The 22826-nt window shown below is 40.1% G+C and overlaps 1 protein-coding gene and 1 long non-coding RNA gene across 7 annotated transcripts in view; one reads left to right on the top strand and one right to left on the bottom strand.

Annotated features, from left to right (window-relative positions):
- Window positions 1–278: 278 nt before the first annotated feature.
- Window positions 279–22826, bottom strand: part of LOC121917409 (BTB/POZ domain-containing protein KCTD1) — a 67247-nt gene continuing 44699 nt past the window's right edge. For all 6 annotated transcript variants that reach the window (XM_042443349.1, XM_042443347.1, XM_042443346.1 and 3 more), the window contains exons 3-5: window positions 13904–14048; window positions 4738–5043; window positions 279–1201 (exon numbers count right to left, since the gene is read on the bottom strand). In XM_042443349.1, coding sequence (XP_042299283.1) covers window positions 1043–1201; window positions 4738–5043; window positions 13904–14048 — 610 coding nt within the window. In that variant the 3' untranslated portion in view covers window positions 279–1042. The remainder of the gene's footprint in view (window positions 1202–4737; window positions 5044–13903; window positions 14049–22826) is intronic.
- On the top strand, window positions 5845–10073 carry LOC121917410. Its single transcript, XR_006101024.1, has 2 exons — window positions 5845–5898; window positions 9637–10073. It is a non-coding gene; the product is annotated as an uncharacterized LOC121917410 (long non-coding RNA).

The following is a 22826-nucleotide window of genomic DNA, read 5'->3' as shown; positions in this document are numbered from 1 at the left end:
CCTCCCTCCTTGCTTTACCAACTGCTTTATGATAGGCAGCAGGATCTTTTCAAAATGACCATGTTTGAAAACAGGATCAGTGAGGGAGAAAAAGGAGCACCAAAAAGTGCACCAGAACAATTTCCCACTATGTACAGTACTAAAAATAAAGTACTGTAATCACTTTCCCTTAACTCTCTCATGCCTTCATTTTGTCCTTTGCACACAGAATTCAACACCACTTATATCCAGTAAGCATATCAAATGCTTAATAAAACAAGGTAAAAGCTAACATTAACCTTTACTTTTTAAAGTTTTATTTAACATTTTTGGGTATGTCTTAGTTTAAGACTTGATGTTTTAACAAAATTTATTGTACTTCATATATGATCATGGGGTTTTTTTTTGGGGGGGGGGTTGGTAGAGGTGGAACATATGAAAACACCAGACTCAAACCAAATCACATCGAACTAAGTGGTAACAAAATTCTGGCTCCTTTGTAAAATAAAAAAATAATTAAAGAAGAAGACAAATCTTCACATCTGTCAGGTGGACAGAAGTATATTCCTTCTGTACAAGCTATATTAGAAATTGCTGTCTGTGACCTTTCTTATGTAATGGATGGATGTTTTCTGGAGTTGTGTCCAATCACTTCTAAGACAGGTGTCTGTAAATTTTATTGACGGTGTATGCGCTGAAAAGCATGTTACCATTGGGCAATAGGAAACAAAAAGGAGTTGTGAGCCTCCCTCTAATGGCAATGGCTTCTGTATTGTTATATCAGGCCTAGCTATGGCCTAGGACACTTGATGGCCATTACAGCACCAACCTCATCTACTATTGTTAGGTTTTTTTATTTTTTCATTTCTAACATTTCACATATACATATTTTACACCTTGAGGTTATTACTATTCCAAATGCTCCCATATGAATACAGGTATGGTCTTTATATTTGATATAAATGTGTCTTTATTCAGCTTTTCGTTCCAGGGTTCTTTTGGTGTCCCAACTGCACATGAAAGAGGTCCCTCTTTTTTTGTTGTTGCATAAGAAAAAAAGTCCTTAGTCCAGAGGCTCTTGCTTTATTCGAATGACAGAAGATGAGCGAGATGTCCGTCTGAGTTCTCGCCTAAGTACATATTCACTGAACTGGGAAGAGTCCACCCCTCCACCACATGAGCCAACAATTTCAAATCCTCTTTGTTGCAACCTCTCAAGTACCTACAAAACAGGACAAGGGAGAGATTGTGTAAGAAGTACAAAAGAAATTGTAATCTACCAATCATCTACTCATCTCAATTTCAACCTTATTTACAATGCATCTCTGAAATGCAGCTGTGCAACACATTAGGCTTAGCATTGTTCAGCTATAATTCCTATGTTCAGATAATCCCCAGATGCCAACATGAGGTTGATATTTTTTAAATCTAATTTTTAACAAACTATTTTCACACTTCAGTAACAAGTTGTGTGTGTGTGTTCAAGTTGTCTGTTGACAAACAGGGACCCTTTGGGTTTTCTTAAGCAAGGAATACTCAGACATGTTTTTTTAATCTAGTGAGTCAATTCTTCACCTCATGCTAAGCAATCATTTTTTTCTTGAAAGAGTGTTTGTTTTCACATGCTTTCTACCATTATTTCTATTTCCAAAAACACATGAAAATACAACTCCCACTCCCCAAATACTCACTAGTAGACATCAATGACTAAGATTTTAGTTCAATAAATAAGGAAATAATCAGCTTTGATTTACTGCACAGTAAGAATAACAGCCACGATCCTGTATCACATTTGTCATTACATAAATGTAGCTACTGATGCCCTAAGGAGTTGATTCCTGGAACCCACCTTCCCAGGAGGTGATGTTAAGAAGCTGGTGTTCAACTGCATGGCCTATACCAAGGATGGACAACTTAAGGGTGGGGGATTTTCATACGACTCCCTGACTTGCTGGCACAGCCTTGGAAAAGCCAGCTCTGGGACCATATTGAATAAAACTGTGGGAAGGATCTCATTTTGCTGAATCCAAGAGAGAGGAGAGCTAGTAAAAGGTCAGAACATATAGTAATGTGATGCTGGGCATGAAGATGCAGAGCCACAGGGGTTACTAGCTTCTGTCCAACCCCTCTGCTACCTCTTTGGTCCAGCGATTGTTATGGGACAACTAGAGAATGTGTGTTGGGATTGTGCTGGCACAAGCCTCAGGCTTTTAAGTATGTAACGGAGTGGCTTGTGGTCTGTGGTTTAGGGCAATTGTGGGTGTGATCCCTTAGGGTCCCCACAGGCCTCATGGAAGGCAACTAAGCTTTAGCAGATCTCATAGGCCCTGATACGGTAGTTGTGGGGACTGGGTTCACAGGCCTTTTCAACCCTCAAGTACATCTTCATAGGCCCATTTACCTCCCATAGGGCTCATAGGCTCTGCTAGGCACACTCATGAGTGGGGTTCGATTTGAGACTCATTATTTTAGAATCAGAAATTCTGCAATAGCATCTGCAATACGATGGAGGTATTTGGCTTGTAAGAGGTATAGTCACAATCACAGGTGTTAAAAGTTGTTTGTTCACTAATGTTGTTGTGTTTCAGATTCTAGGTTCAGCTTAGAGAAATTCCATGCTTTGATCTGCAGGCTTAGGATGATCTATTAGGCAGTGTTATTTCAGATTGCAGCTGGACCTGACTGACCAAGCCACATGTGAGTGGCTGGGAAAGAGGGGGCTGAGAGGGCATGGTTTGCTTCCTTTGTTGTTTGGGGAGTGCAAGGAGCCTCCACTGCACATTCTGGTCACTCACCTTCAGGGTAAGGACCTTGGTTTGCTGAAGGGGGAAGCCCTGATTACCCGAACAATCCATGACTTTCAAATTATTCAAGTTCAATGACCTGGGATGCATTTACAATGGTCAGCCACTCTTCTCTGCTAAGTTTGGCAGGGTGAGGGTGATCCATGTTTTCTGGATAAGGCCTGCATATAGGTCACTAGGGAAATTAGGAATGCATTGATTAAAGTGTTGGGGTGTTGTTGTTTTTTAAACACATTCTCAAACAATATTTCAGAGGCCTGAGCTTTACTGAGTTGATGGCATTCACCTCTCTGAAGATTTGGAGCATGGGGTGAAAGCCATGTTGGTCCGTCTGGTGGGAGAAAGGGACTAAGCTGATGCAGCTCTGTGGCAGGTAGTGGTGGAGAGAGAAATAAGATTACAGTGAACACCTATGGCATCCATTTTAATAAAGGAATGGCCTCTGGAACTGCCTCTTTAGGTCATGGAACCAGGGAGTGGGAAAAGAGATTGTTCTCAGAGCTGGCCCAGAGACTGTGCCCCAGTGTAAGCTGGGGAAAGGGTCAAGTGGAGACCTACTGCTTCAGTTTTTCCCTCACCAGGTTGCCCCCCTCTATTGCCTTTCTGGGTATTTTCTTGGCAAGATTTGTTCCGAGGAGGTTTGCCGTTGCCTTCCCCTGAGGCTGAGAGCTTGTAACTTGCTCATGGTCACCCAGTGGGTTTCATGGCAGAGATAGGAATTGAACCCTGGTCTTCAAAGTCATAGTCCAGCATAGTAGTCCAAACTACTAATGTGCACATATGATTGGATATTATATGTTTACATGTTTTAAAATCTGGACAGGAAAACTTAACACAAGGCCTGAACTCATAAACATTGTTCAAATGCAGTTTATACATGAAACCTTGGAGTAGAGAGAATTTACAACTGGTCCACTTCAGATTTTTGGACAACTGCTCCTATAATCCACAACCATCGGCCATGGCTGTTTGTGTGCAGAGGAGTTGCAGTCCAAAACATCTGAAAGGTACCAGGCTGCCTACCTCTGATTTACATTAATGGCTACAAATAGTTCCATAAATACTTAACTTCACCACCACCACTACCACAGCTAGTTAACAAAACCTCCCATGCTCCCTATTATAATAGCTTTACATCAAGCCAATTCATTTAAATCACAGTATATGGCCTGTCATTGTGTCATAAAATGGAAACACTATTGGTAGTGGCAGGGAAATGTTCTAAGTACCTTTTCCAAGAGCTCTCAAAATGCCTATGTTCTCAGAAGTATTTGACTGCTCAGTTATGCACTGAATAGGAGCAACACATGCAATTAGCTCTAATGTAATACAAGAAGTTTAATTTGTGTTCCAAGAAGGTATTTCAGTTTTCTCAATTTTTTAATACCCATCAATGAAAAACTGATAATTAGTAAAGTGAACATGTAATAAATTTGTAAGAAAGTAACCAGGAACCCTAAAGGTTCCTGATCACATGGGGAAGCAATATGGACATTCATATAATGCCTTCCAAGTACCTGCTGATTGTGTAGTCAAGACATTTGCTTCTGATACCATCCCATGCATGTGGAGGGTGTGTGTGTATACCATTGTCTATTGCTCAATTTCCTCTAATTTCAAACACATATTAACACTGCCCCCAAAATCAGCCAGTTTGCTCAGCAACACTATTTTCTAGTGCATATGGAAAATTCAGCTACTTTATTTTGAGTTCTAATTCTGTCATTTAAAATAAATGCAACACTGTTTTGTGCCACGAATATATTTGGATGATGGGATCTCTTTCAGAGGATGTTATGTTTTCAGATGTCTTGTTGGTAGCAAGATTAATCAATCAGCAACTTACTGATAAAACATATGATGTCTTTCATATTTCAGTGATTCTTAATCTATAATTTCAAAGGCGTGACACATTATCAGCCTGCTCAGAATGGAAATACTGATGATTACTTACCTGAACTGAATTAAGATGACAATATCCATTTAAAGGAAATCTGATTACATGTGTTGAATCGTGATTCCAACCTGCATTCACCGAATTGCACATCACATCACCAATTTCTGGGAACACCTCTTCTATCAAGGATTTGTCACCACTCAAGGTAATCCTTTCTCCAAGATCTGGAGCAACTCGGACAACCAGACATTCACAGGATTTGGAAAAACGGCCTGTCTCCCGGTCTTGTTTCCACCTCTCCATTTCCCCTAGCATGGGCTGAAGTTGAAAATACTTTGCTTCTTCATATAGCAAACTGTAATCCTGAAAAACACATAATTGTCAATACAACAGAGACTGAAATGTATTTGCCAGTGTGTTTACAGTGAAAAGGAAATAAAATCTTTCTTTTGGTACCAAGCTCCCATATACATTAAATGGATAATGATGAGGGAATTACGGTCCAGTGCATCTAAGATGAGCTAGACTCCTTCGTTTTTATAAACACTATGTTATAGACTGTTCACTTTCTCCAGCTACATAAAAGCTTAGGACAGGGGTGGAAATCATGCAGCCCTCCAGATACTGAACTGCAACTTTTTGCTGCTTAAGGCTTCTAAGACTAGGTGTTTGAGTGCTGCATATTTCCTACCCTGGCTTAGGGAAAAACTCAAGTGTAGGAGAAAAGAGAAAGACTGTCTCTGTATTGTATTTTAGTTCTGTTCTTCAGGTTTGTTTTATAAGTCATAAACTTACGCAACTGCACATGATAAAAACCTGTGTACCTGCCTGCCCCTTCAAACATTTCCAACCATCATAAGCTCATCCCAGATGTTGGAACAAGTGCAGAAAACCAAGAGTAAGTCAATATTCAATACTGATTGAATTCTTGTTGTTGTCAACTGCCCTTGACTCATAGTGACCCTGTGGATGAAGCATCTCCAAGACTCCCTGTCCTCAACTGCTTTGTTCAGTTCCTGTAAATTCAGGCCCATGACATCCCTGATTTGAGTCTATCCATCTTGCATGTAATAATAATAATATTTAATAATAATGTATTCTTCTTCTCTTTCTCCTACCTTCCACCTTTCCTAGCATCATTGTCTCTTCTAGTGATTCATGCCTTCTCATAATGGGGCCAAAGTATGACAACCTCAGTTTAGTGATCCTGGCTTCCAGGTAATGTTTGGACTTGATCTGTTCTAGAATTAATTTGTTTGTTTTCTTGCCCGGCCACAGTATCCTCAGCACTAACTCAACCACCGCATTTCAAATGAGTTGATTTTCTTACTGTTGGCTTTCTTCACTGTCCAGCTTCAAACAAGGTGATGGGGAATACCATGGCTTGGATGAGCCTCACTTTAATGTTCAGGTTTCTATCTTTATACTTTAGGATCTTGTCCAGTTCTCTCAATCCCAGTCTTTTTCTAATTTCTTGACTATAGTCTCCATTCTCATCAATTTTAAATCCAAGGTGTGGGAATGCTTTGACTATTTCAGTTTTCTTGTTATTTAGGATGAATTCATCATTATTTCCAAGGTCATTATTTTTGTTATCTTAATGTTCAGCATTAAGCCTACCTTGGCACTTTCCTCTTTGACCTTTTTCAGTAACTAATCCAATCTGAACTGAATTCTACACCCTGTAATTTAGGCCGGTGGAATAACCCTAGTACGTATTCTGTACGTACAATATGGCAGCGGCCATTCCACACGGCGGCCGCCATATTTACGTATCAGACGCTGTGCGTCCGCACGTGTCGCAGCGTCTATGACGTCGCAAGTCCGCCCCTGGCGCCTCGCGACGTCATAGAGGCATCGCTTAAAGAAGCTCCATTTTGGAGCTTCTTTTTTGCTCCGTAACGGAGCCGCGCGGTTTGGCTGCAGCCGCTCCCTTACGGAGCATACAGCGGAGGCGGCAGATCGCCGCAAAGCAGCGGTTTATAACCCGCCATAGTTACTTGTGAAAGTTTAGAGACAGGGTAGGGTGGTAGCTTGTAAATATTGGTGTTTGAAAGCATCTAAATTAAAATGCATTTATTACTGATAACCATAATTATTTTTTTACAAATAAAAACATGTCATGGGAGCCTATATTCTCTTTGAGATGACAAATGATTTAATGGATAGAAGGAGCATAAATATTTATATCAAAAAATGTGTAGGCATAACTCAATGTGACATATACAATTCTACTCAGAAGTAAATCTCCCTGAGGTGGGACTATTGCCATAACACAGGTAGAACATTAGGAAATATGTACCCAAATACTATTAAGTGAAGAGCTGGTGTTCAGTTAAGCATACTTTGGTAGACAGTACTGGAGTAGACCAATAATAATTTATGTTGTTTCTTATTAATTTTACTGTTGGTTGTAAAGTTTGCATGTCGCTGAACAAAGAAGAGGGTGTGTATGTATGCAAGAGATGGGTTACAACTCACAGCAGTTTTGAAGAATGTATTTGCTTAGAATCTCTCAGACTTGATCAGGATCACTTTAAACTAAATTAAATGAGGGAGGGAGGCAGGATTCAATAGAGTATGGGGATACTAAGTACTACGAAAAATTAGTCTTAATGATATGGGGGGGTCAATATTACAAGAATACAGAAGTGGATAGAAACAAAACAAAAAGAAATCAACAGAAAGAAAGATGCATAGTCTTAGATAACCCTATACTAATGTACAAAGCATGGAAAATAAACAAGATGAACTTGAAGTCTTAATGTAGGGTGGCAAATATGATTAAATAAGGTGGCAAATATGAAACCAGATGGGATTAATCTCATTATTGTAATGTAGTAATGGAAGTGTGTAACCTATCCCAAAAATAGATCAAAGAGGTAAGGAAGCAGGGGCGAGTTACAGACCGCCTCTTTGAGGCGGGCTGTACCCGCCCCTTTCCCCACCGGATCGGGGCCTGAGCTGCCAGAACAGCAGCCGCTGAGGCCCCGATCTGCCGCTTTTCAGGCTGTGGGGAAGCAGCAAAACGCCGCTTCCCCGCAGCCTGAAAAGGGGTGTCCCTGGGGCTTCAAGCCCCAAGGACACCCCGCAGCGGCAGGGAGGGGGAGGCCCCTTTCTCCCTTGCTTCGCTGGGCGCAGCCATCTGAAGGCTGCGCCCAGTGAAGCAAAGCGGCGCCTCGGACCAGGAAGGAGCTCCGAAATGGAGCTCCTTTTTGGTCTGCGGAAAGGGCGCCCTAGGCGCCCTGCCGTGGATTGAGGACGTCACATCCACGCCTCCCCGTTTAGAGGCGGCGCGGCCGTGACGTCCTCATGGCGGCGGCTGTATGGAAGGGCCGCCACCGTTTAGTGCGTGACGAGCACACACTAGGGTTAGGGCGGTGCGGAAGCACCGCCCTTTTGTAACCCTAGTGCGTGCTCGTCACGCACTAAAGTGCCGGTTTGTAACCGGCCAGAGTAACATTATATGTGAAGGATGTGTATACCTATGAGGAGATCCTTGATTTAGAGCATGGAAAACAAGTTGACACATTGAGGCAAAAATTAAAAAGGAGAGAAGCAATGGTGACCTCATTGTGGGCATCTACTATAGCCCCCCCCCCAACCAGACTGAAGATATGAATGCCTTTCTAGAATAAATGCTCAAATATTTTAAAAAACGAGTGATACAGTAGTAATAGGAGACGCCTACCACCTTGATATTTGTTAGAATTGACCTCTGACTAGAATGTAAGATGCACTGTCTCACTTACCTTGCAGACAATTTCATTGTCCAGAATGTGGAAGACACAACCAGGGAATCAGCTATTTTGGATTTGATATAAACCAGTGGCTCCCAAACTTTCATCCTCTGGATGTTTTGGACTTTAGCTCCCAGAATTCCTGACTGTTGGCCAAGTTGACTGGGGCTCCTGGGAGCTAAAGTCCAAAATACCTGAAGGACCGAAGTTTGGGAATCACTGATCTAAATCGATGAGATGAATTGATTAACAGGGTGGAAGTACTGTAGTGAGATTCCTCTTGGGATTTCAAAATACATAGTTGTGTTACTCTGGAAAATCAGTATGCAAAGGGATCTTGCAGCACCTTTGAGACTAACTGAAATATTGAATATGGTAGGATGAGCTTTCATATAGTCAACATACAAGTCTATGAAAGCTCATGCTATCAACTGAAATAATAATTTTTTAGTTATTCTCAAAAGAGCTGCAAGATCCCCTTGCATACTCTTGGGATTTGTTATACAGTGGAAAGGGGATGCCAAATACAGTCAGACATGTGCTTTGGATCACAATAAAACTATTTCAGTAACTTTAGGAATATAATGTATGAGATCCCATGGTCAGAAATGCTCAAAAGGAAGGGAGTTCATTAAGGCACAGCTGCAAGCTATTCTAGCGAAGATGATAAGTGGAAGGTGTCTAAAGAAACCAAGGTAGATTATATAAGACATTTTCAGATAGATTTAAGAGATGTATAAGAAATGGAAGAAGGGAGACATAACCAGTGTAAGACAAATAAACAGCTCGTACTTGTAGGAGGTCAGAAAATCTAATGATTAGAATGAGCTCATGTGTGTTAAAGAGATTAAAATAATAATCCAGACTAAAACATCCTTGCTTACCTGCCTCCCCTCTTTTTTTCTCCCATTTCCCCCCATCTTTATCTTTATTCTACCTAGACCCCACTTGAAACTCTTATTTCATTTTAATCGTAATTGCATATTAATGTTTTTAACTTCTTTTCTTGGTTTAATCTCCTTTTAGCATTTAATTATGTTTTTATGACGGGGGGAAGGATGGGGATCTTGGAATTTTTAATGTATTCTCTTTTAACTGTATTTTGATTTACTGTTGTAATCCGCTTGGATTCCTAGAGATTAAGCAGAATAATAATAATAATAATAATAATAATAATAATAATAATAATAAATAAATTGGGGCTTTTCATTATTAGGTTGGGGCAAAAGAAAGAACAAGGAAATGGCAGAGCCACTGTATAGAAAAGATGATGAAATGCTGATGGAGACAGAGAGAAGGCTGAACTATTCAACACCTTTTATGTCTCAGTCTTCTCCCAAAAACTGGAGAAAATGGAACAAATACTGCAATAGGGGGATTGGAGTCCACAAGTATTTGTTGGTTTTTAATACTGTATATATGCTTTGAAATAAGTTTTAACTCTTTTGATATTTTAATCATGTTTTAATTTTGTTTTCAGTGAGGTCAACTTTCATCTGTTTTAATCTTTGTAATTTGCCTTGAGTCCTAGAATTGGGATGTTATTAGTGTTCCAATTCTTACTGAGTCATTGGTGAGTCTTTTAAGGCATGTAATGGTACATTGTTTGGAAATGTTACCTTTCTGGAATTGATTAAATTATGGCATACCCAAGTCTTCAATTGCCAAATATCTTTTCCACTGGATAGTTTATGGTTTTCATTAAGCAAATCATTTGGGTTCAGAATTGGCCCATAGCATACTTAGATCCACTTGGAAGATAACAGCATAAAGTGGGGGGAAAATTCAAAAGTGCCCAAAATACAGTTTCCAAAGTGACAGAATATTGGTCTAAGATGAAAATGTGTCAGGAACAATGCCTTCCGTAAAAGTAGAGGACTGAGCCTCTATAACACTGGGTTCAGTTACATATCAAAATAGAAGACACCACCATAAATCACAAGGCTAGATTTCATTTCTATTTTACCTGCTCTGAAAATAAACTGTAGTTGTAAATAACAAGGCTAACATTTTGTAAACTTTTAAAATGACTGACCTACCTCCAGGAAAGAAAACCATTAGGGGCAGTGGAGAAACAGATGCTGAGTCTCAAGTGGACATATGTGCTAATAAGGCTATTTTTAGACACTAAGTGCCATTCAAGAATGCTTGGGAAGGGCAAACTGGTACTACAAGGTTTTGTACACTGCAGTTTAGCTCTGTGGCTTGAGCCGAAGTGCATTTCATCAGTTAAACACGTTTTGATTTTCCTACTGAGTAGATAAGTAGGGCCAGATGTTTCAAATAACCTGGGGCTGCGTTTTTAAGAGTGCTCACATTAAAAAAAAACCTCTTTTTTTTAAAAAAAATACGGCCCTTAAGCAACAGGGATAAAACAATTACACAATATCTTGACATTCTTCACCTTTTTTCACGGTTCCTTCCCCATCCCATCTGAATGCAAACAAATCCCATATGAATGCTAACAAATACCATGTTAGGGCACATCATACTAAGGTGTGGATTAATAGATAATATGAAAAGATTAATTCTGATGGTGCTCAGTGTTGATGCCAGAGAAAGGAGTCATAAGCAGAGCTGAGGCTGTATTTTTAACAGCCAATGGTTTAAATGGGAAATAACAGGAACAAAATAATGGCTGGCATCCTGTTCAGTATTTACAATATCATAAGACAGACATATGACATCATAAACATTGGAACTGCCATTTACAGTTGTTGTACCAACGCAACCAAATATGTGTGTGTCCCCCCCAAGCCTATCTTTGACACCAGGGAGCCTCATCAACAGAAGGATTTCCAAGGAGCAGGGAAGAGGGTACAGCAGTCAATGAATAAACATCCAACCTCCTGGCAAAGTATCTTGTTACCAGCAGCAGGCTAGATGCTTCTTCACTGACCACCCACTCCCCAGTGCCTCAGAAATCCTTTAGTTGCCAAGGTTGCCTAGCATCAAAGCTAGTTTCTTATGGATTGCATTGGTGGACATAGCTATGATGATGAAGATCTACTGGCACAATACATCTCTCAGTGCAAGATTTCAGTCAATGTTTTTCCCCATTTAGGTCCTTCATATTGTTCTTGATAACTCAAGCTGCTGTTTGGGTTTAACAGATACTGTTAAGGTCCTAACTGGAAGTAAAGTTAGAGTGTGGTGGAGTCTTATTCTTTGAATGATTTTAAATAGAGGCTGGATATCCATCTGTCGGGAGTGCTTCGATTGTGTATTGCTGCATGGTAGGGTGTTGGACAGGATGCCCCTTGAAGTCTCTGCCAACTCTATTATTTTATGAAATAAGTTAAGATTGGCTACAGTTTAAAGAACAGATTGTTTTAGTACCCTATTCTATGGAAGCTATGGACATTAACCCGTCTTTGTCATTTGTTAAAATTTACCTCCTAGGTGTTTTGTGGTTATTATTTTGTGTGTGTGTGTGTGTGTGTGTGAGAGAGAGAGAGAGGGATCAGCATTAAGACAGCCATGTACTGCAAGAGCAAAGAGCAAAAAGCAACCCCCTCAAAAAACAAAAACAAACAGTTCCCCCCAAAACATAGACCAGAAATGGGTGGAGAGATCTGCTCTGATGCTTATGATATAGGCAAAATGACAAGTTATTTCCCGGTTGGAGGGACAGAATGGATCCCAACTGCCTTAGACATCCAGTAGTTTCATACTCCCATTAATTTCAATAGGCATAAAACAGACTCAATTCATTAATTTCAATTGGCATAAAATAGCCTGCTCAGCCAGGACAGCTGGTATTTACAGAATTAAAATACCAGTAAATGTTGAGCAAGGTGGAAACAAGGATTTAGCCATGTTTGACTCCAGTATGTACAGTATTGGTATTGATCTAGTTAAATGACCTTTATTTCACTCATAGGTAGGTTTAGTCACAAACCCTGGTATCCTGTTAACAACATATGCATGTATAACTTTTGTTTATGCAAGCATATGTCCCCTTGAGAGTGCTGTGGGGTTAGTATTTCTTTCCTCCCTCCTTCTGCAGCACCCCCCCCCCATCAACTTACTGAGCAGCCTCTAAAGCCCCCTGCATTGCATGCTTTGTGGAGAGCAGGCAGGATCACAGAAGTGTATCCATATGTGAAATTATGTCAGTGCTGAGAAGCACTTGAGTCCTTCTCCAATACAGTTGCTTCCCACAAAGCACAGAATAACCATCTGGGGGCTTCAATGATTGTTCATTAAGTTGGGGGGCGGTTAACACTCAGCCTAACATGGACCTACTATGCTACATTGTGCCATACAAGATTGCAGTCACTGACTGATGTATCTTCAGATTTTTGCTATAATCTGTATCTTTGAAACATGTCAAATGCAGAGCTGAAGTCTGACCCAAAGCCCTAATCTCTTAGAACTAAAATGAATTTTGTGCATTTATTTCCCTCAAAATTCTCTTACAGAAATCTAATATTCAATGCTGTCCAAATATTTTTCCATATGTTCAAGTAACTTTTCTTTGTCCAACACCCACTGAAATTTGGTTTTAGTATTTGATAGTTGGAGCTTGAACCTCTTACAATTTCTAAAGGATTCAGAGTTAATATTTTTCTGGACTTTGGCTCTGACCCAAGAGATCATTTTAAAATCAATTAATCAGTTAGCTTGAAAATCAAATAATTACATATCAAATCTGACAACTCTGAATGTTGGCATGCAAATGTATATTAAAATTTGAGAGACTGGAAGGGGATTTAGTAACTTACAGTATGCAGTAATTAACATGTAAATGTAATATTTGTGAGTTTTCATACTGGTAACTTGCCAAAACAAAAACCACTGAAAATCACCAAAAGGTCAAGATATTTGAACTTCAAAACATTAAGAGTGCAATCTAATGAAGGTCTACTCAAAAGTGAAAGTGACCAAGTTCAATGGAACTTGTTCCCAGCTAGATTTGCACTCTTATGGCCGAGACAGACGGGCGGAGAAACACCGCCCCTGTTTGCTGCACAGCTTTACCACACCAACCAAACGGTGCGGTACCGCTATGCAGCAGAAAAGGAGCCGCCTAGAGCGGCTCCATTTTTGCAGCATCATAAGGGATGTGATGCAGCCCTATGATAGCGCTTCCTGTAGAAGATGTGTGGGCGCTCAGACGCCCACACATCATAGACACACACCCCGTGTGGGCCATGCCATGCAATTACGGCACTGCCCGCATGGTGTAGTGCTCAGGACTGTGTGGATGGTGTGCGGTCCTGAGCCCTACTATCGCCGCCAGGGCATTGCTTCCTGGCAGTGTATACTGGTTCTTAGTTAATCTTACATTCAGATGGTAAATATGAATTCTGTCTATAAAATTCTCATTTAAAAATGTTATGGAAAATTCTGCCAGTTGTAAATACTCATTTCAAAAATCTAACATTTGCTAGCTTCCTTTGCTTGGTAATTCAGATCATTCCAGCTACCTCCTCACTAAACGTTTTCAGACATTATGAAAATGAGGAAAAACATTTCACCTTGAAATCGTCTGGTATGAGGAGTTTTGACGTTCGTAGAAAATTCAAGATATATCTGAACATTTGGCCATCCCTGTCGATGAAGTAGTGCTGCTTCAGGCTGTCCAAAACAATTGGCTCTGTGCCATCAAAAAGCCTCCCAATTCTGAAAATGAAAGAGAAGTCATGACCAACATCATTTTGGAATCAGCATCATGAGTCACTAGAAGTCATACTGATCAGAGGCAATCTAAGTGATTCCAGCATTCAGTTAAGTTCACTGCTGACAGAAACTAATGGGTGACACATATTAAAATGATGAATTCTTGGTGTGAATTCAGAAAACGTTAAAAACTGAATGGAAAAATGATGATACTTGTCTACTGTGACAATTACACTGAAAAGAAAAGAATGTGAAATTTATCTCCATTTCAGTAACTCCTTGAACCATTCTCTAGGGCTGGATGAAGAAAGCTTATCCTCTAGAAGCACTCTTACCCCATGTAAGGTTTTTTTCTTCCTTAAAACATCTTGAAACATAAACCTTCAGGGCTAAGATTTTTGCGGTCTTTGGCTCTGACCCAAAATAATCCAAGTGTATAGAATATGGTAATCATTTGTCTTTTATTCTTACATTCTGAATATTTTAACTTTCCTTTCTCGAGGTTGTACTCCCCTCCCCTACTCCTTGCCTATGTGAAAGAAAAATCATGAAATAAGAAAGTGGCTTACACATTGTAAACTGCTTAGTGAGTGCTAGTTCACTGATAAGCAGTATAGAAATATACTGCTAAGAAAGTGCAGAAGAGAACTACCTGAAAATATTGTTTTATTTATGATGCTTAGTTTTGTAGTTGTATGCCTTCAAGTTGTTTCTCACTTATGGCAACCCCAAGGCAAACCTATCATGGTTTTTTTTTTTTTTTTTTTTTTTTTTTTGGGCAAGATTTGTTCAGAGGAAGTTTGTCATTGCCTTCTCCTGAGGCTGAGAGCATGACTTGCCCAAAGTCACCCAGTTGGTTACATGGCTGAGCTGGAAACTGAACCTGGTCTCCAGAGTTGTAGTCCAACACTCAAACCACTATGCCATGCATCCATCACTCCCTGAAGAAACCCAGGAAATATTTTAAATGAATGCATATGTATTCTCAAAAGTAAAAACAGGACAGCTGATCAGAATCTGGACTTTACTTCAAAAGTAGGGATACTGACCTTTTACCCCATACTGGGATCCCAATCTGGACTGGGTCCCAGCACTTATATATTACCAGAAAGAAAGAAAAAAGTGAAAAAGGGTAACTTGAAATGAATGGGGTTTTTTAACCAATGGAAACTGCAGACACAGCTCCCCAATTCAGACAATGCAAGGCAAAAGGTTCAAGCCTCATCTTGCTAGCCAGGATTCCAATTGAGTCCACCTTTTGAGTAATTGGGGGTGGGGGGTAGGTTACCTACTGTACCATGTTTTCCAGCAGAAATGAGAATGTTAGGAGCCAGGGAATACCAAAAAAAGGCATCCCTATGTGTCTTCCTTCCCAACATAATCACTGTGAAGATGGTAAAGTTAAAGCCTCTCCCTTCTCCTTTTCCAAGCGATCTGGGTCTGGAGATGGCGGGATGTACATATATGTTTTTATGTATGGCAGGCATGGATGGACAGGCGCACACAGTCCATCAAACACAATGTGCTCAATGTATTGTTTGCTAGATTGAACATGCTGTTTGATCTCCACACCATGGATCCATTTACACTTATAGTGCTATGATTCCACTTTAATTATCAAGGCAATATCCTATAGGATTCTGGATTCATAGTTTGACAAGGCACTAGAGCTCTTCGGTTGAGAATTCCTAGTACCCCTTCCCAGGATTTCATGGGAAGGACCCATGGCAGTTAAAATGGAATCATAGTGCTATAACTGTGAAGTGTGAAAGAGCCCCATAGAGTTGGACTTTTAGAATTGGACTTCGTGGCAGATCAATCGTATAACTCAACCTAAATGAGCACACATGACAAGAATACCCTAATGATCCAGCTTTCTAAGAATGCCAGTGACAGGGACAGTCCTATTAGTATTTTTATTTCATGACAAAAAGCCCTTTACATTTGTGCCAGTTTTACTGACATTGTGTCATTTATTTCTTCCTCTCAGGGCCACATTGTACTTAACCCTCTTGCAGCAAGCCTTCTCAATAACAGGACAAAGTATTTTAAAATAAAGGTTGATTTTTCTTCCTGCCATGCCATCCTTCCTTTTCCCACCTCCTCCTCCTCCCATCCCAGAAGGTCAGTCTCTCACACATGTCTGAATTGGTTTAATATTTGCTTCTGAACTTCCAAGTAGCGGCATGATGAAACTGATAATTTTTGTCAGACTCACTGTGGCCCAAGGCAGAAAGCAGCTGTACAAACTCAAAATGCAACCCAAGAGGCAAATGGATTGTTCACGGATTTAACAAGAATCAAAGATTTTTATTGGGATAGTAGCCTTTGAAGAAAGTGAATGAAGAAACAAATGAATAAATAAACAAATAAGAGAAATATTCTAAAGCCACGACTATTGGTCTCCTAAATATTTGTTAACATTCAAGATATTTCTAAAACAAAAGGCATATTTTCCCCAAGTGTTATTCATGTCATATTAAAGTGACTTAAAATATGAATCTTAGAGAAAACGGCAAACATCACTTCAGATTTTGCTTTATATTTCCTGTAATGTTACTTCTGTCTGAAATTTCATTGTCATCATCTATAAAGCAAAGCACAGAGAAAAGTAGCAAAATTTTCTGCCAAGTATAACAGGGCCCAGGAGCAAGATGTAGAGAGCTTCACAGTGGACCCTTGTTATACGCTGGGCTTTGGTTCCAAGATCTCCCGTGGATAACAAAATCCGTGTATGCTCAAGTCCCATTAAATATAATGATACAGCAAAATGGTGTCCCTTATAAAAAAAATGGAAAATCAAGGTTTGATATTTGAAATTTATACTTTTTTTGAACATCAAGCTGCTGTTTGGGTCTAACAGATACTGTTAAGGTCCTAACTGGAAGTAAAGTTAGGCCCATTACAGACAGGCACCCTAGGACAGACTCAGTCCATGCTAGGGTTAGAAAGGGGCGTCTCTTCCAGGCGCCCATAACCCTAGCACGGACTGAGTCCGTACAAAATGGCGGCGGCTGTTCCACACGGCCGCCGCCATCTTGATGTAGTGGACACGCTGCGTCCACACATCACACCCCAGAAATGACGATGCGAGTGCGCGCTTCGGCACTTGCGGCGCCTTTTCCGGGGTGCAGGAAGGAGCGCGATTTTCGTGCTCCTTCTTTGCAGCGTCCGGGAACCACACCGTTGATGCTGCAACCAGCAGCGGTGTGAGACTGCCCCTTCTGGGCGGTCTGTAACGTGCCGGAGAGTGTGGTGGAGTCTTATTCTTTGGATGATTTTAAATCATCCGTGTATAAAAAATCCGTGTATAAGAAGGGCCGACTGTATATATTTCAAAACCCTTCATATCTGGCACTGAGTTTACATCTGTGTGTGATGTGTGGTAGTCCTCCTCACTAGAACTGCCCTTGGGCCACTGCTGTAGCCTTTTTAACGGGCATCTGGGCTTAAGGATGAGCAGCTAGAAGAAAAATTGGAAGAAATAAGTTGAGAGAAATTAATTAGATAGTCATTAGGCAATTATCAATACAAATCTGACCAGTTCCTTCCCCTCTTTCCTAACAAGGTTTGCACTAGCCAGAATTCTTAGGACCGGCCACCTCAACATGACAAACCAAGCCTCCACAGGGCCTGTTTCAAGAGGAGAACAGAGGTACTGTAAAGCCACTAGAGCCAGCCTTATGGAACTGACATCCTGACTCAAGGCTTACCATTCATGATTTGAGAAGCTCAACTAGGATTGGTACTCATATTAAAAATACTGCAGGCTTAGTTTGTTGGAACCAAATGAGATAGAAATATGAATATTCTATGTTCCAATCACATTCTGGTTTCTTGATATCTACCCCCATCTGTTCTTTTTCTACATTGTCTGAGTGTCATGGCCAGCCAAGAGCAGGTCTCGGAGGATGAGGATGGGGCTCCTCCAGAGCAAGAGGTAATTGAGGCTACACCAGGTGCTCATCCTGCTCTGTCAGAATCCAGCCCTGATCTCCCAGCCCCAGAGGAGGAGAAGGCTCAGCCAGGTCCTAGTGCTGATGGGATTCCTCTGGTGGCACAGCAGCCTAGTGGTGACTCTGGGGAGGAACCAGGCCTGGAGGTTCCCTCCTTTAAACAACGCAGGGCTGAGAGTGCTGGCAGACGCAGATCCAGGAGGATTGCTGAGAGACAATTGGCCAACAAGCCTCAGCTGGCACCAAGGAAAGAATCTCCTACTTAAGAAACAGGGAGACACCAATTCAATGCCAGAGTTTATTGCGTGATCCTTTGGTGTGACTGCTACTTGCACTGGCTCCCTGTATCTTGGACTCCTTGTTGCCTTGACTCTTGACCTTGGAACAGACTAGACTCTTGCTACTTTTGGCTGCCCTGACTCTGGACTGGACTGACTACTCTGACCTCTGTTTTCCTGACTTTGGCTCTGGCTTTCAGCTTGCTCCTTAACTATCACTCCTTGCAGGTTTGTGGACTGTTCCCAGTTGCTTGCTAATTACCTAGCTGAGCCATCCTTATTGGTGTTGTTTGTGTGTGCTGGCTGCAGTCCAGGACACTGAGTTTCCCAGACTTGATGTCAAGCTATCCATGTGATTCTGTTTTGTCCAACCATCAACTATCCTACCTGGTTTTATGAAGCTATTTCTTATAATTTTTCATAAATTAATCTCTTGGCAATATAGGAATAATCCCAATGCCTTTTTGAATAACTGCTCAGAACTTTAAATGTACCATGTTGACCAGTACTTAGGAACTGCTGAGGTCTATCTTGAAGTTGATAAAACTGATGTGGATGCTCAGGATAACAATAAAAAATGACTGAAAACCAAAACTATGAAATATGGAAAAGTAACAATAGATGATGGAAGAAAACACTATTTTCATGTGACTATTCAGGAAGAAAATAGACAATAAATTTTTGAAAAATAATTTTCCCTTGGAATACTGAAATATTCTCAATCAAAGACAAAGAATTTAGAGGTATCAACCTCAACTAAACCCACCATCTCTCCTATCCACTGCTCATTTTTTTGGTAGAAAGTTGATGTGTGTGGTTTAGTTTCTTTTCACTTAGGCATGTTCTCAGAAAGAGATGCAGTTGAAAGATTATAATCCTCTTACAAATATTGTAAAATATTTAAAGTCTTTGCTAACCTTGCAACTAATGCTTACAACCAAAAAACAAAAACAAAACATATTTCCCTCATTTTGAAATTTCTTAAATGTAGTGTGAAATTAGCTGCAAGAGCTAAGAACAATCACATCTCTTCCACTGTCCGAATATTCTAGTTGATAACAGCTTACAATGATTGTAGTCCTCTGCTTATATATTTGGGGCAAGGGAGGGGAGGGGGTCATATCTGATTTTCACCCTGCTTCTTTCTTTTACAATGTATCATCAAGCTGATGATGTTTTTGATGAAGTGTTTCACACAGGGGCCTGAAGATAATGGATTCAATGGCAATATTTAAAGGATCATTTGTCAATTCAGTATTGATTATTTGTGCTGCTCCAAGACAGGAAGAGTTCTCATTTTTTAAAATATAAGCTGTGGAGCCCTGAGGCATCTTCTTAAACCATTTAACAAGAAATCAATTTTCAGATAGGTAAAAGGAGCCTAGAAGAGTCATAATGAACCTGAGTGTTCTGGATTTCATTCAGCTAAATCTAACGCAAGGCCAGACAAGTTTAGAACCTATTTCTTAGTAGAGAAACTCTACAAAAAGTTTTGCTTCTACTGTTTAGAATTTGCGGTTATGGCTCTTGACTAAAGCCATAAATTAGTGTCTTAGTACTTGAAACATAATGTCTAGTTGCACAAGAATGTAAATTAATTGTTACCACTAATGAGGACACAGAAAAAGCAGTTACTATGCAAAATAGATTTTGGTGTTTATATATAAGGGAGGAAACCATTATATCTTGCAATCATATTAATTAATCTCCAGATACTGTAACAAATTATGTGCAGGTTATTCCATTCACATACAGCAGACAAAAGCATTACACAGGATAAAACCTCTTTTCAATTAAAAGTTCTCCTTCAACTTCAACTTTTGAAATTATAGTTTACACCTATCTTCTGTTCACATGATGGAACACTGAAGGGACTTTTTTGCCCAATATAAATGACTGTAGGCATATTCTAACAGAGAAAACACAGAAAACTCAAATGAAGTATATAATATACTAGTATCTCGTTATTTTTATACTGTGCCCTATTTTCTTATTTAACTGCTTGACATAACAGAAGAACACTAGCATCTTTCTGTCTCTCTCAACTGCCTTTTGCAGTAAAAAGGCAAAAGACAAAAAAGTGAGACTTTGCTAAATTCAAAATATGTTGTGTTAATACAAGTTTATTTATGTCAAATTTAAATTTGGCATAGGTTTTATTTTTAACGCCCACTGCAGCCTAACTTTGCTGAATGAAGAAATATGATTGTTTTTATTTAATTTGCATCCCAATTCTTTGCTTCTAACTGGCCAAGAAGCGAATAGAATTCTGAATTTCAGTATACTAAATGAAACACTGTTAACAGTGACACTATCCATTTTTCCCCCCAGTTCAACTGTTGTTAACATGGTTTGAACTGATAAGAATAATATTTGACTAGGTCATTAAAAGAGTGATGATAAGTTAAATTATATAGGTTTTAAATGACAGATGTAAATTTTAGCACACAAATATATAATGCATTTCTTCATTGAACCAGAAAAGAAATGTCTTGAAATTTTAATATAGGCTATATAACATTTAATATCGTAACATTATTATTAAAAGAGAACAGTATGTAAATTATATTTTCATATCACCTCTATGTGAAATGTTTCTACAGCAGCTGATAAGTGGTGACTGTTGAAATAATGCACTGATGGATGCAAGGAAGGATAACATGAAAGTGATCAAGAAAGAATAACTGGCTGAAGTCATAGGTGCAGAAGTAGGAGTACAACCTATCATGAATGGAACTGAGATTGGTAAAGAAATGAAAAGAGGTTAGGAGGGATTAAACAAGAAAACCAGAAGAGATGAGGTCTCTTTGTTGGGTAACTAATGCTGTAAAACAGGAATGAACAAAGTGTGATTCCATCCAGCCTTCTAGGCCATTTTGCACACCCCCTAGACCTTATGTCTTCTTCCAAAAATTCTGGGATGGTGATAGAGATTCTTGCCCCCTAATGGCCAAGAGAACCTCCCCAAGCCTCTGAGGGGATGATACTATAAGTAGGCATGTGATGATTATTCATTGCTGTTCGTATACGGGGTTTCTCTCTCTCAATCCCTTTATGTTTTTCTTCATGAGCCAAGAGGTATGTCAGCTTCCCCTTGAAGTGTAAAAATTTTCAGATAAGTCATTTACAAATGAAATAATGAGCAAGAATTCAATTTAAAATTTGATTTTTATTGCTTACATACTTTACTTAAACAATGCCTCTCAGTAGGCAGCTCCTCCCATTAGACAAAGCACTTAACACCTAGTATGCTTCTGCTGACCAAAACTTTAAAAGCCTTTTCATCCAAATACTTCATTGGTTTAAGGGGCTAAAACAGCTGTCCCCACCTCCCACACACCCGCCCCAATGCAGGGAGAGAAAAGCTTAATCTCATCCTCTTTCTCCATATATAATTATGTATATTTTTTCCATCTCTTCTTGTAATTCAGCTTTTTAAAAAAGCTAGACAGCTCCTTTAATCCAATCAAACAGAGATGGGAGCTGTGGCCCTCTTTACATTGTTGGATCACAACTCCAGATATGGGAATTCTGTGGCCCTCCATACACTGTTGGACTACAATTTCCAGCATGCCTCACCATTAGCCATGCTGGCTAAAGCTGCCAGTAGTTGCAGTTCCTCAACATTCTGATGGTCATACAATTCCATCCATCATCAGCAAGACTGGGCAATGGAACTGTAGGACACTGGCATGCTCTGAACACTGTGCATTACAGATCATTACATTATTTTGTGTCCAAGGCCATGTGACTGTTTTAATGCTCTTGTACTCAGTAGGAGGCTAGTAGTTGTGGCAGAGCTCACAATAGTATTGTTGAAATCTTATGAACAATTTGTGGTGTTTTTTCTACATTCACCAAATTTGTGCAGCACTTTTTCATATGGTGTTGATTAATAATAATAATAGGTTTTATTTATATACAGCCCAATCACTGGGAATCCGAGCGGTTTACAATAGAGGGGATAACAGACAGTTCCCTGCCCACAGGTTTACAATCTAAAAAACACGACACAAAAGGAGAAGGGAATGGTGAGGGGGGGAGGGAATCAGGTCCAGCATTCTTCTCTCCCTCTGAGGCCTGGACCAAGGCAGATGGACCGGAGGGAGGGCTCTTCTTCTTCAGGCTAGCCCCTGATGGTACTGGGCCAGCCGTCTCTCTCCCTCAGAGGCCGAAAGATGACAGTTAGGGAGGGAGGAGCCTCCTTCTTCAGGCTAGCCCCTGATGTTGATCAAACATGGCACAGAGGGGATACCAATGTTTGCGTCTTGCGATGTGTGGATGTTTACTGTGTAATCTGACCTACACAGAACTCTGAAAATGTACTTTTTTGGACTAAAACTCCCAGAATCCCCCAGCCAGCATAATTTTTTATTTCCATTGCCTTCCTCTGAGAAAATGGGACACTCAGGGCTAAATGAGAATTTGAACCCTGGACTCCCAGAGTTAATATTAAGTATACAGCTTTTACTTTTCAAAGCCAAATGTGACTTCATGGCGCCAGAGCACCTTAAAGTCAACTTCTGGCTGCAGTTGCCGCAGCCCCA

Source organism: Sceloporus undulatus, unplaced genomic scaffold (genome assembly GCF_019175285.1).
Source record: "Sceloporus undulatus isolate JIND9_A2432 ecotype Alabama unplaced genomic scaffold, SceUnd_v1.1 scaffold_17, whole genome shotgun sequence".
Taxonomy (NCBI): Eukaryota; Metazoa; Chordata; class Lepidosauria; order Squamata; family Phrynosomatidae; genus Sceloporus; species Sceloporus undulatus.
Note: the sequence above shows the minus strand (reverse complement) of the source record. Positions and strands in the feature narration are given on the sequence as shown.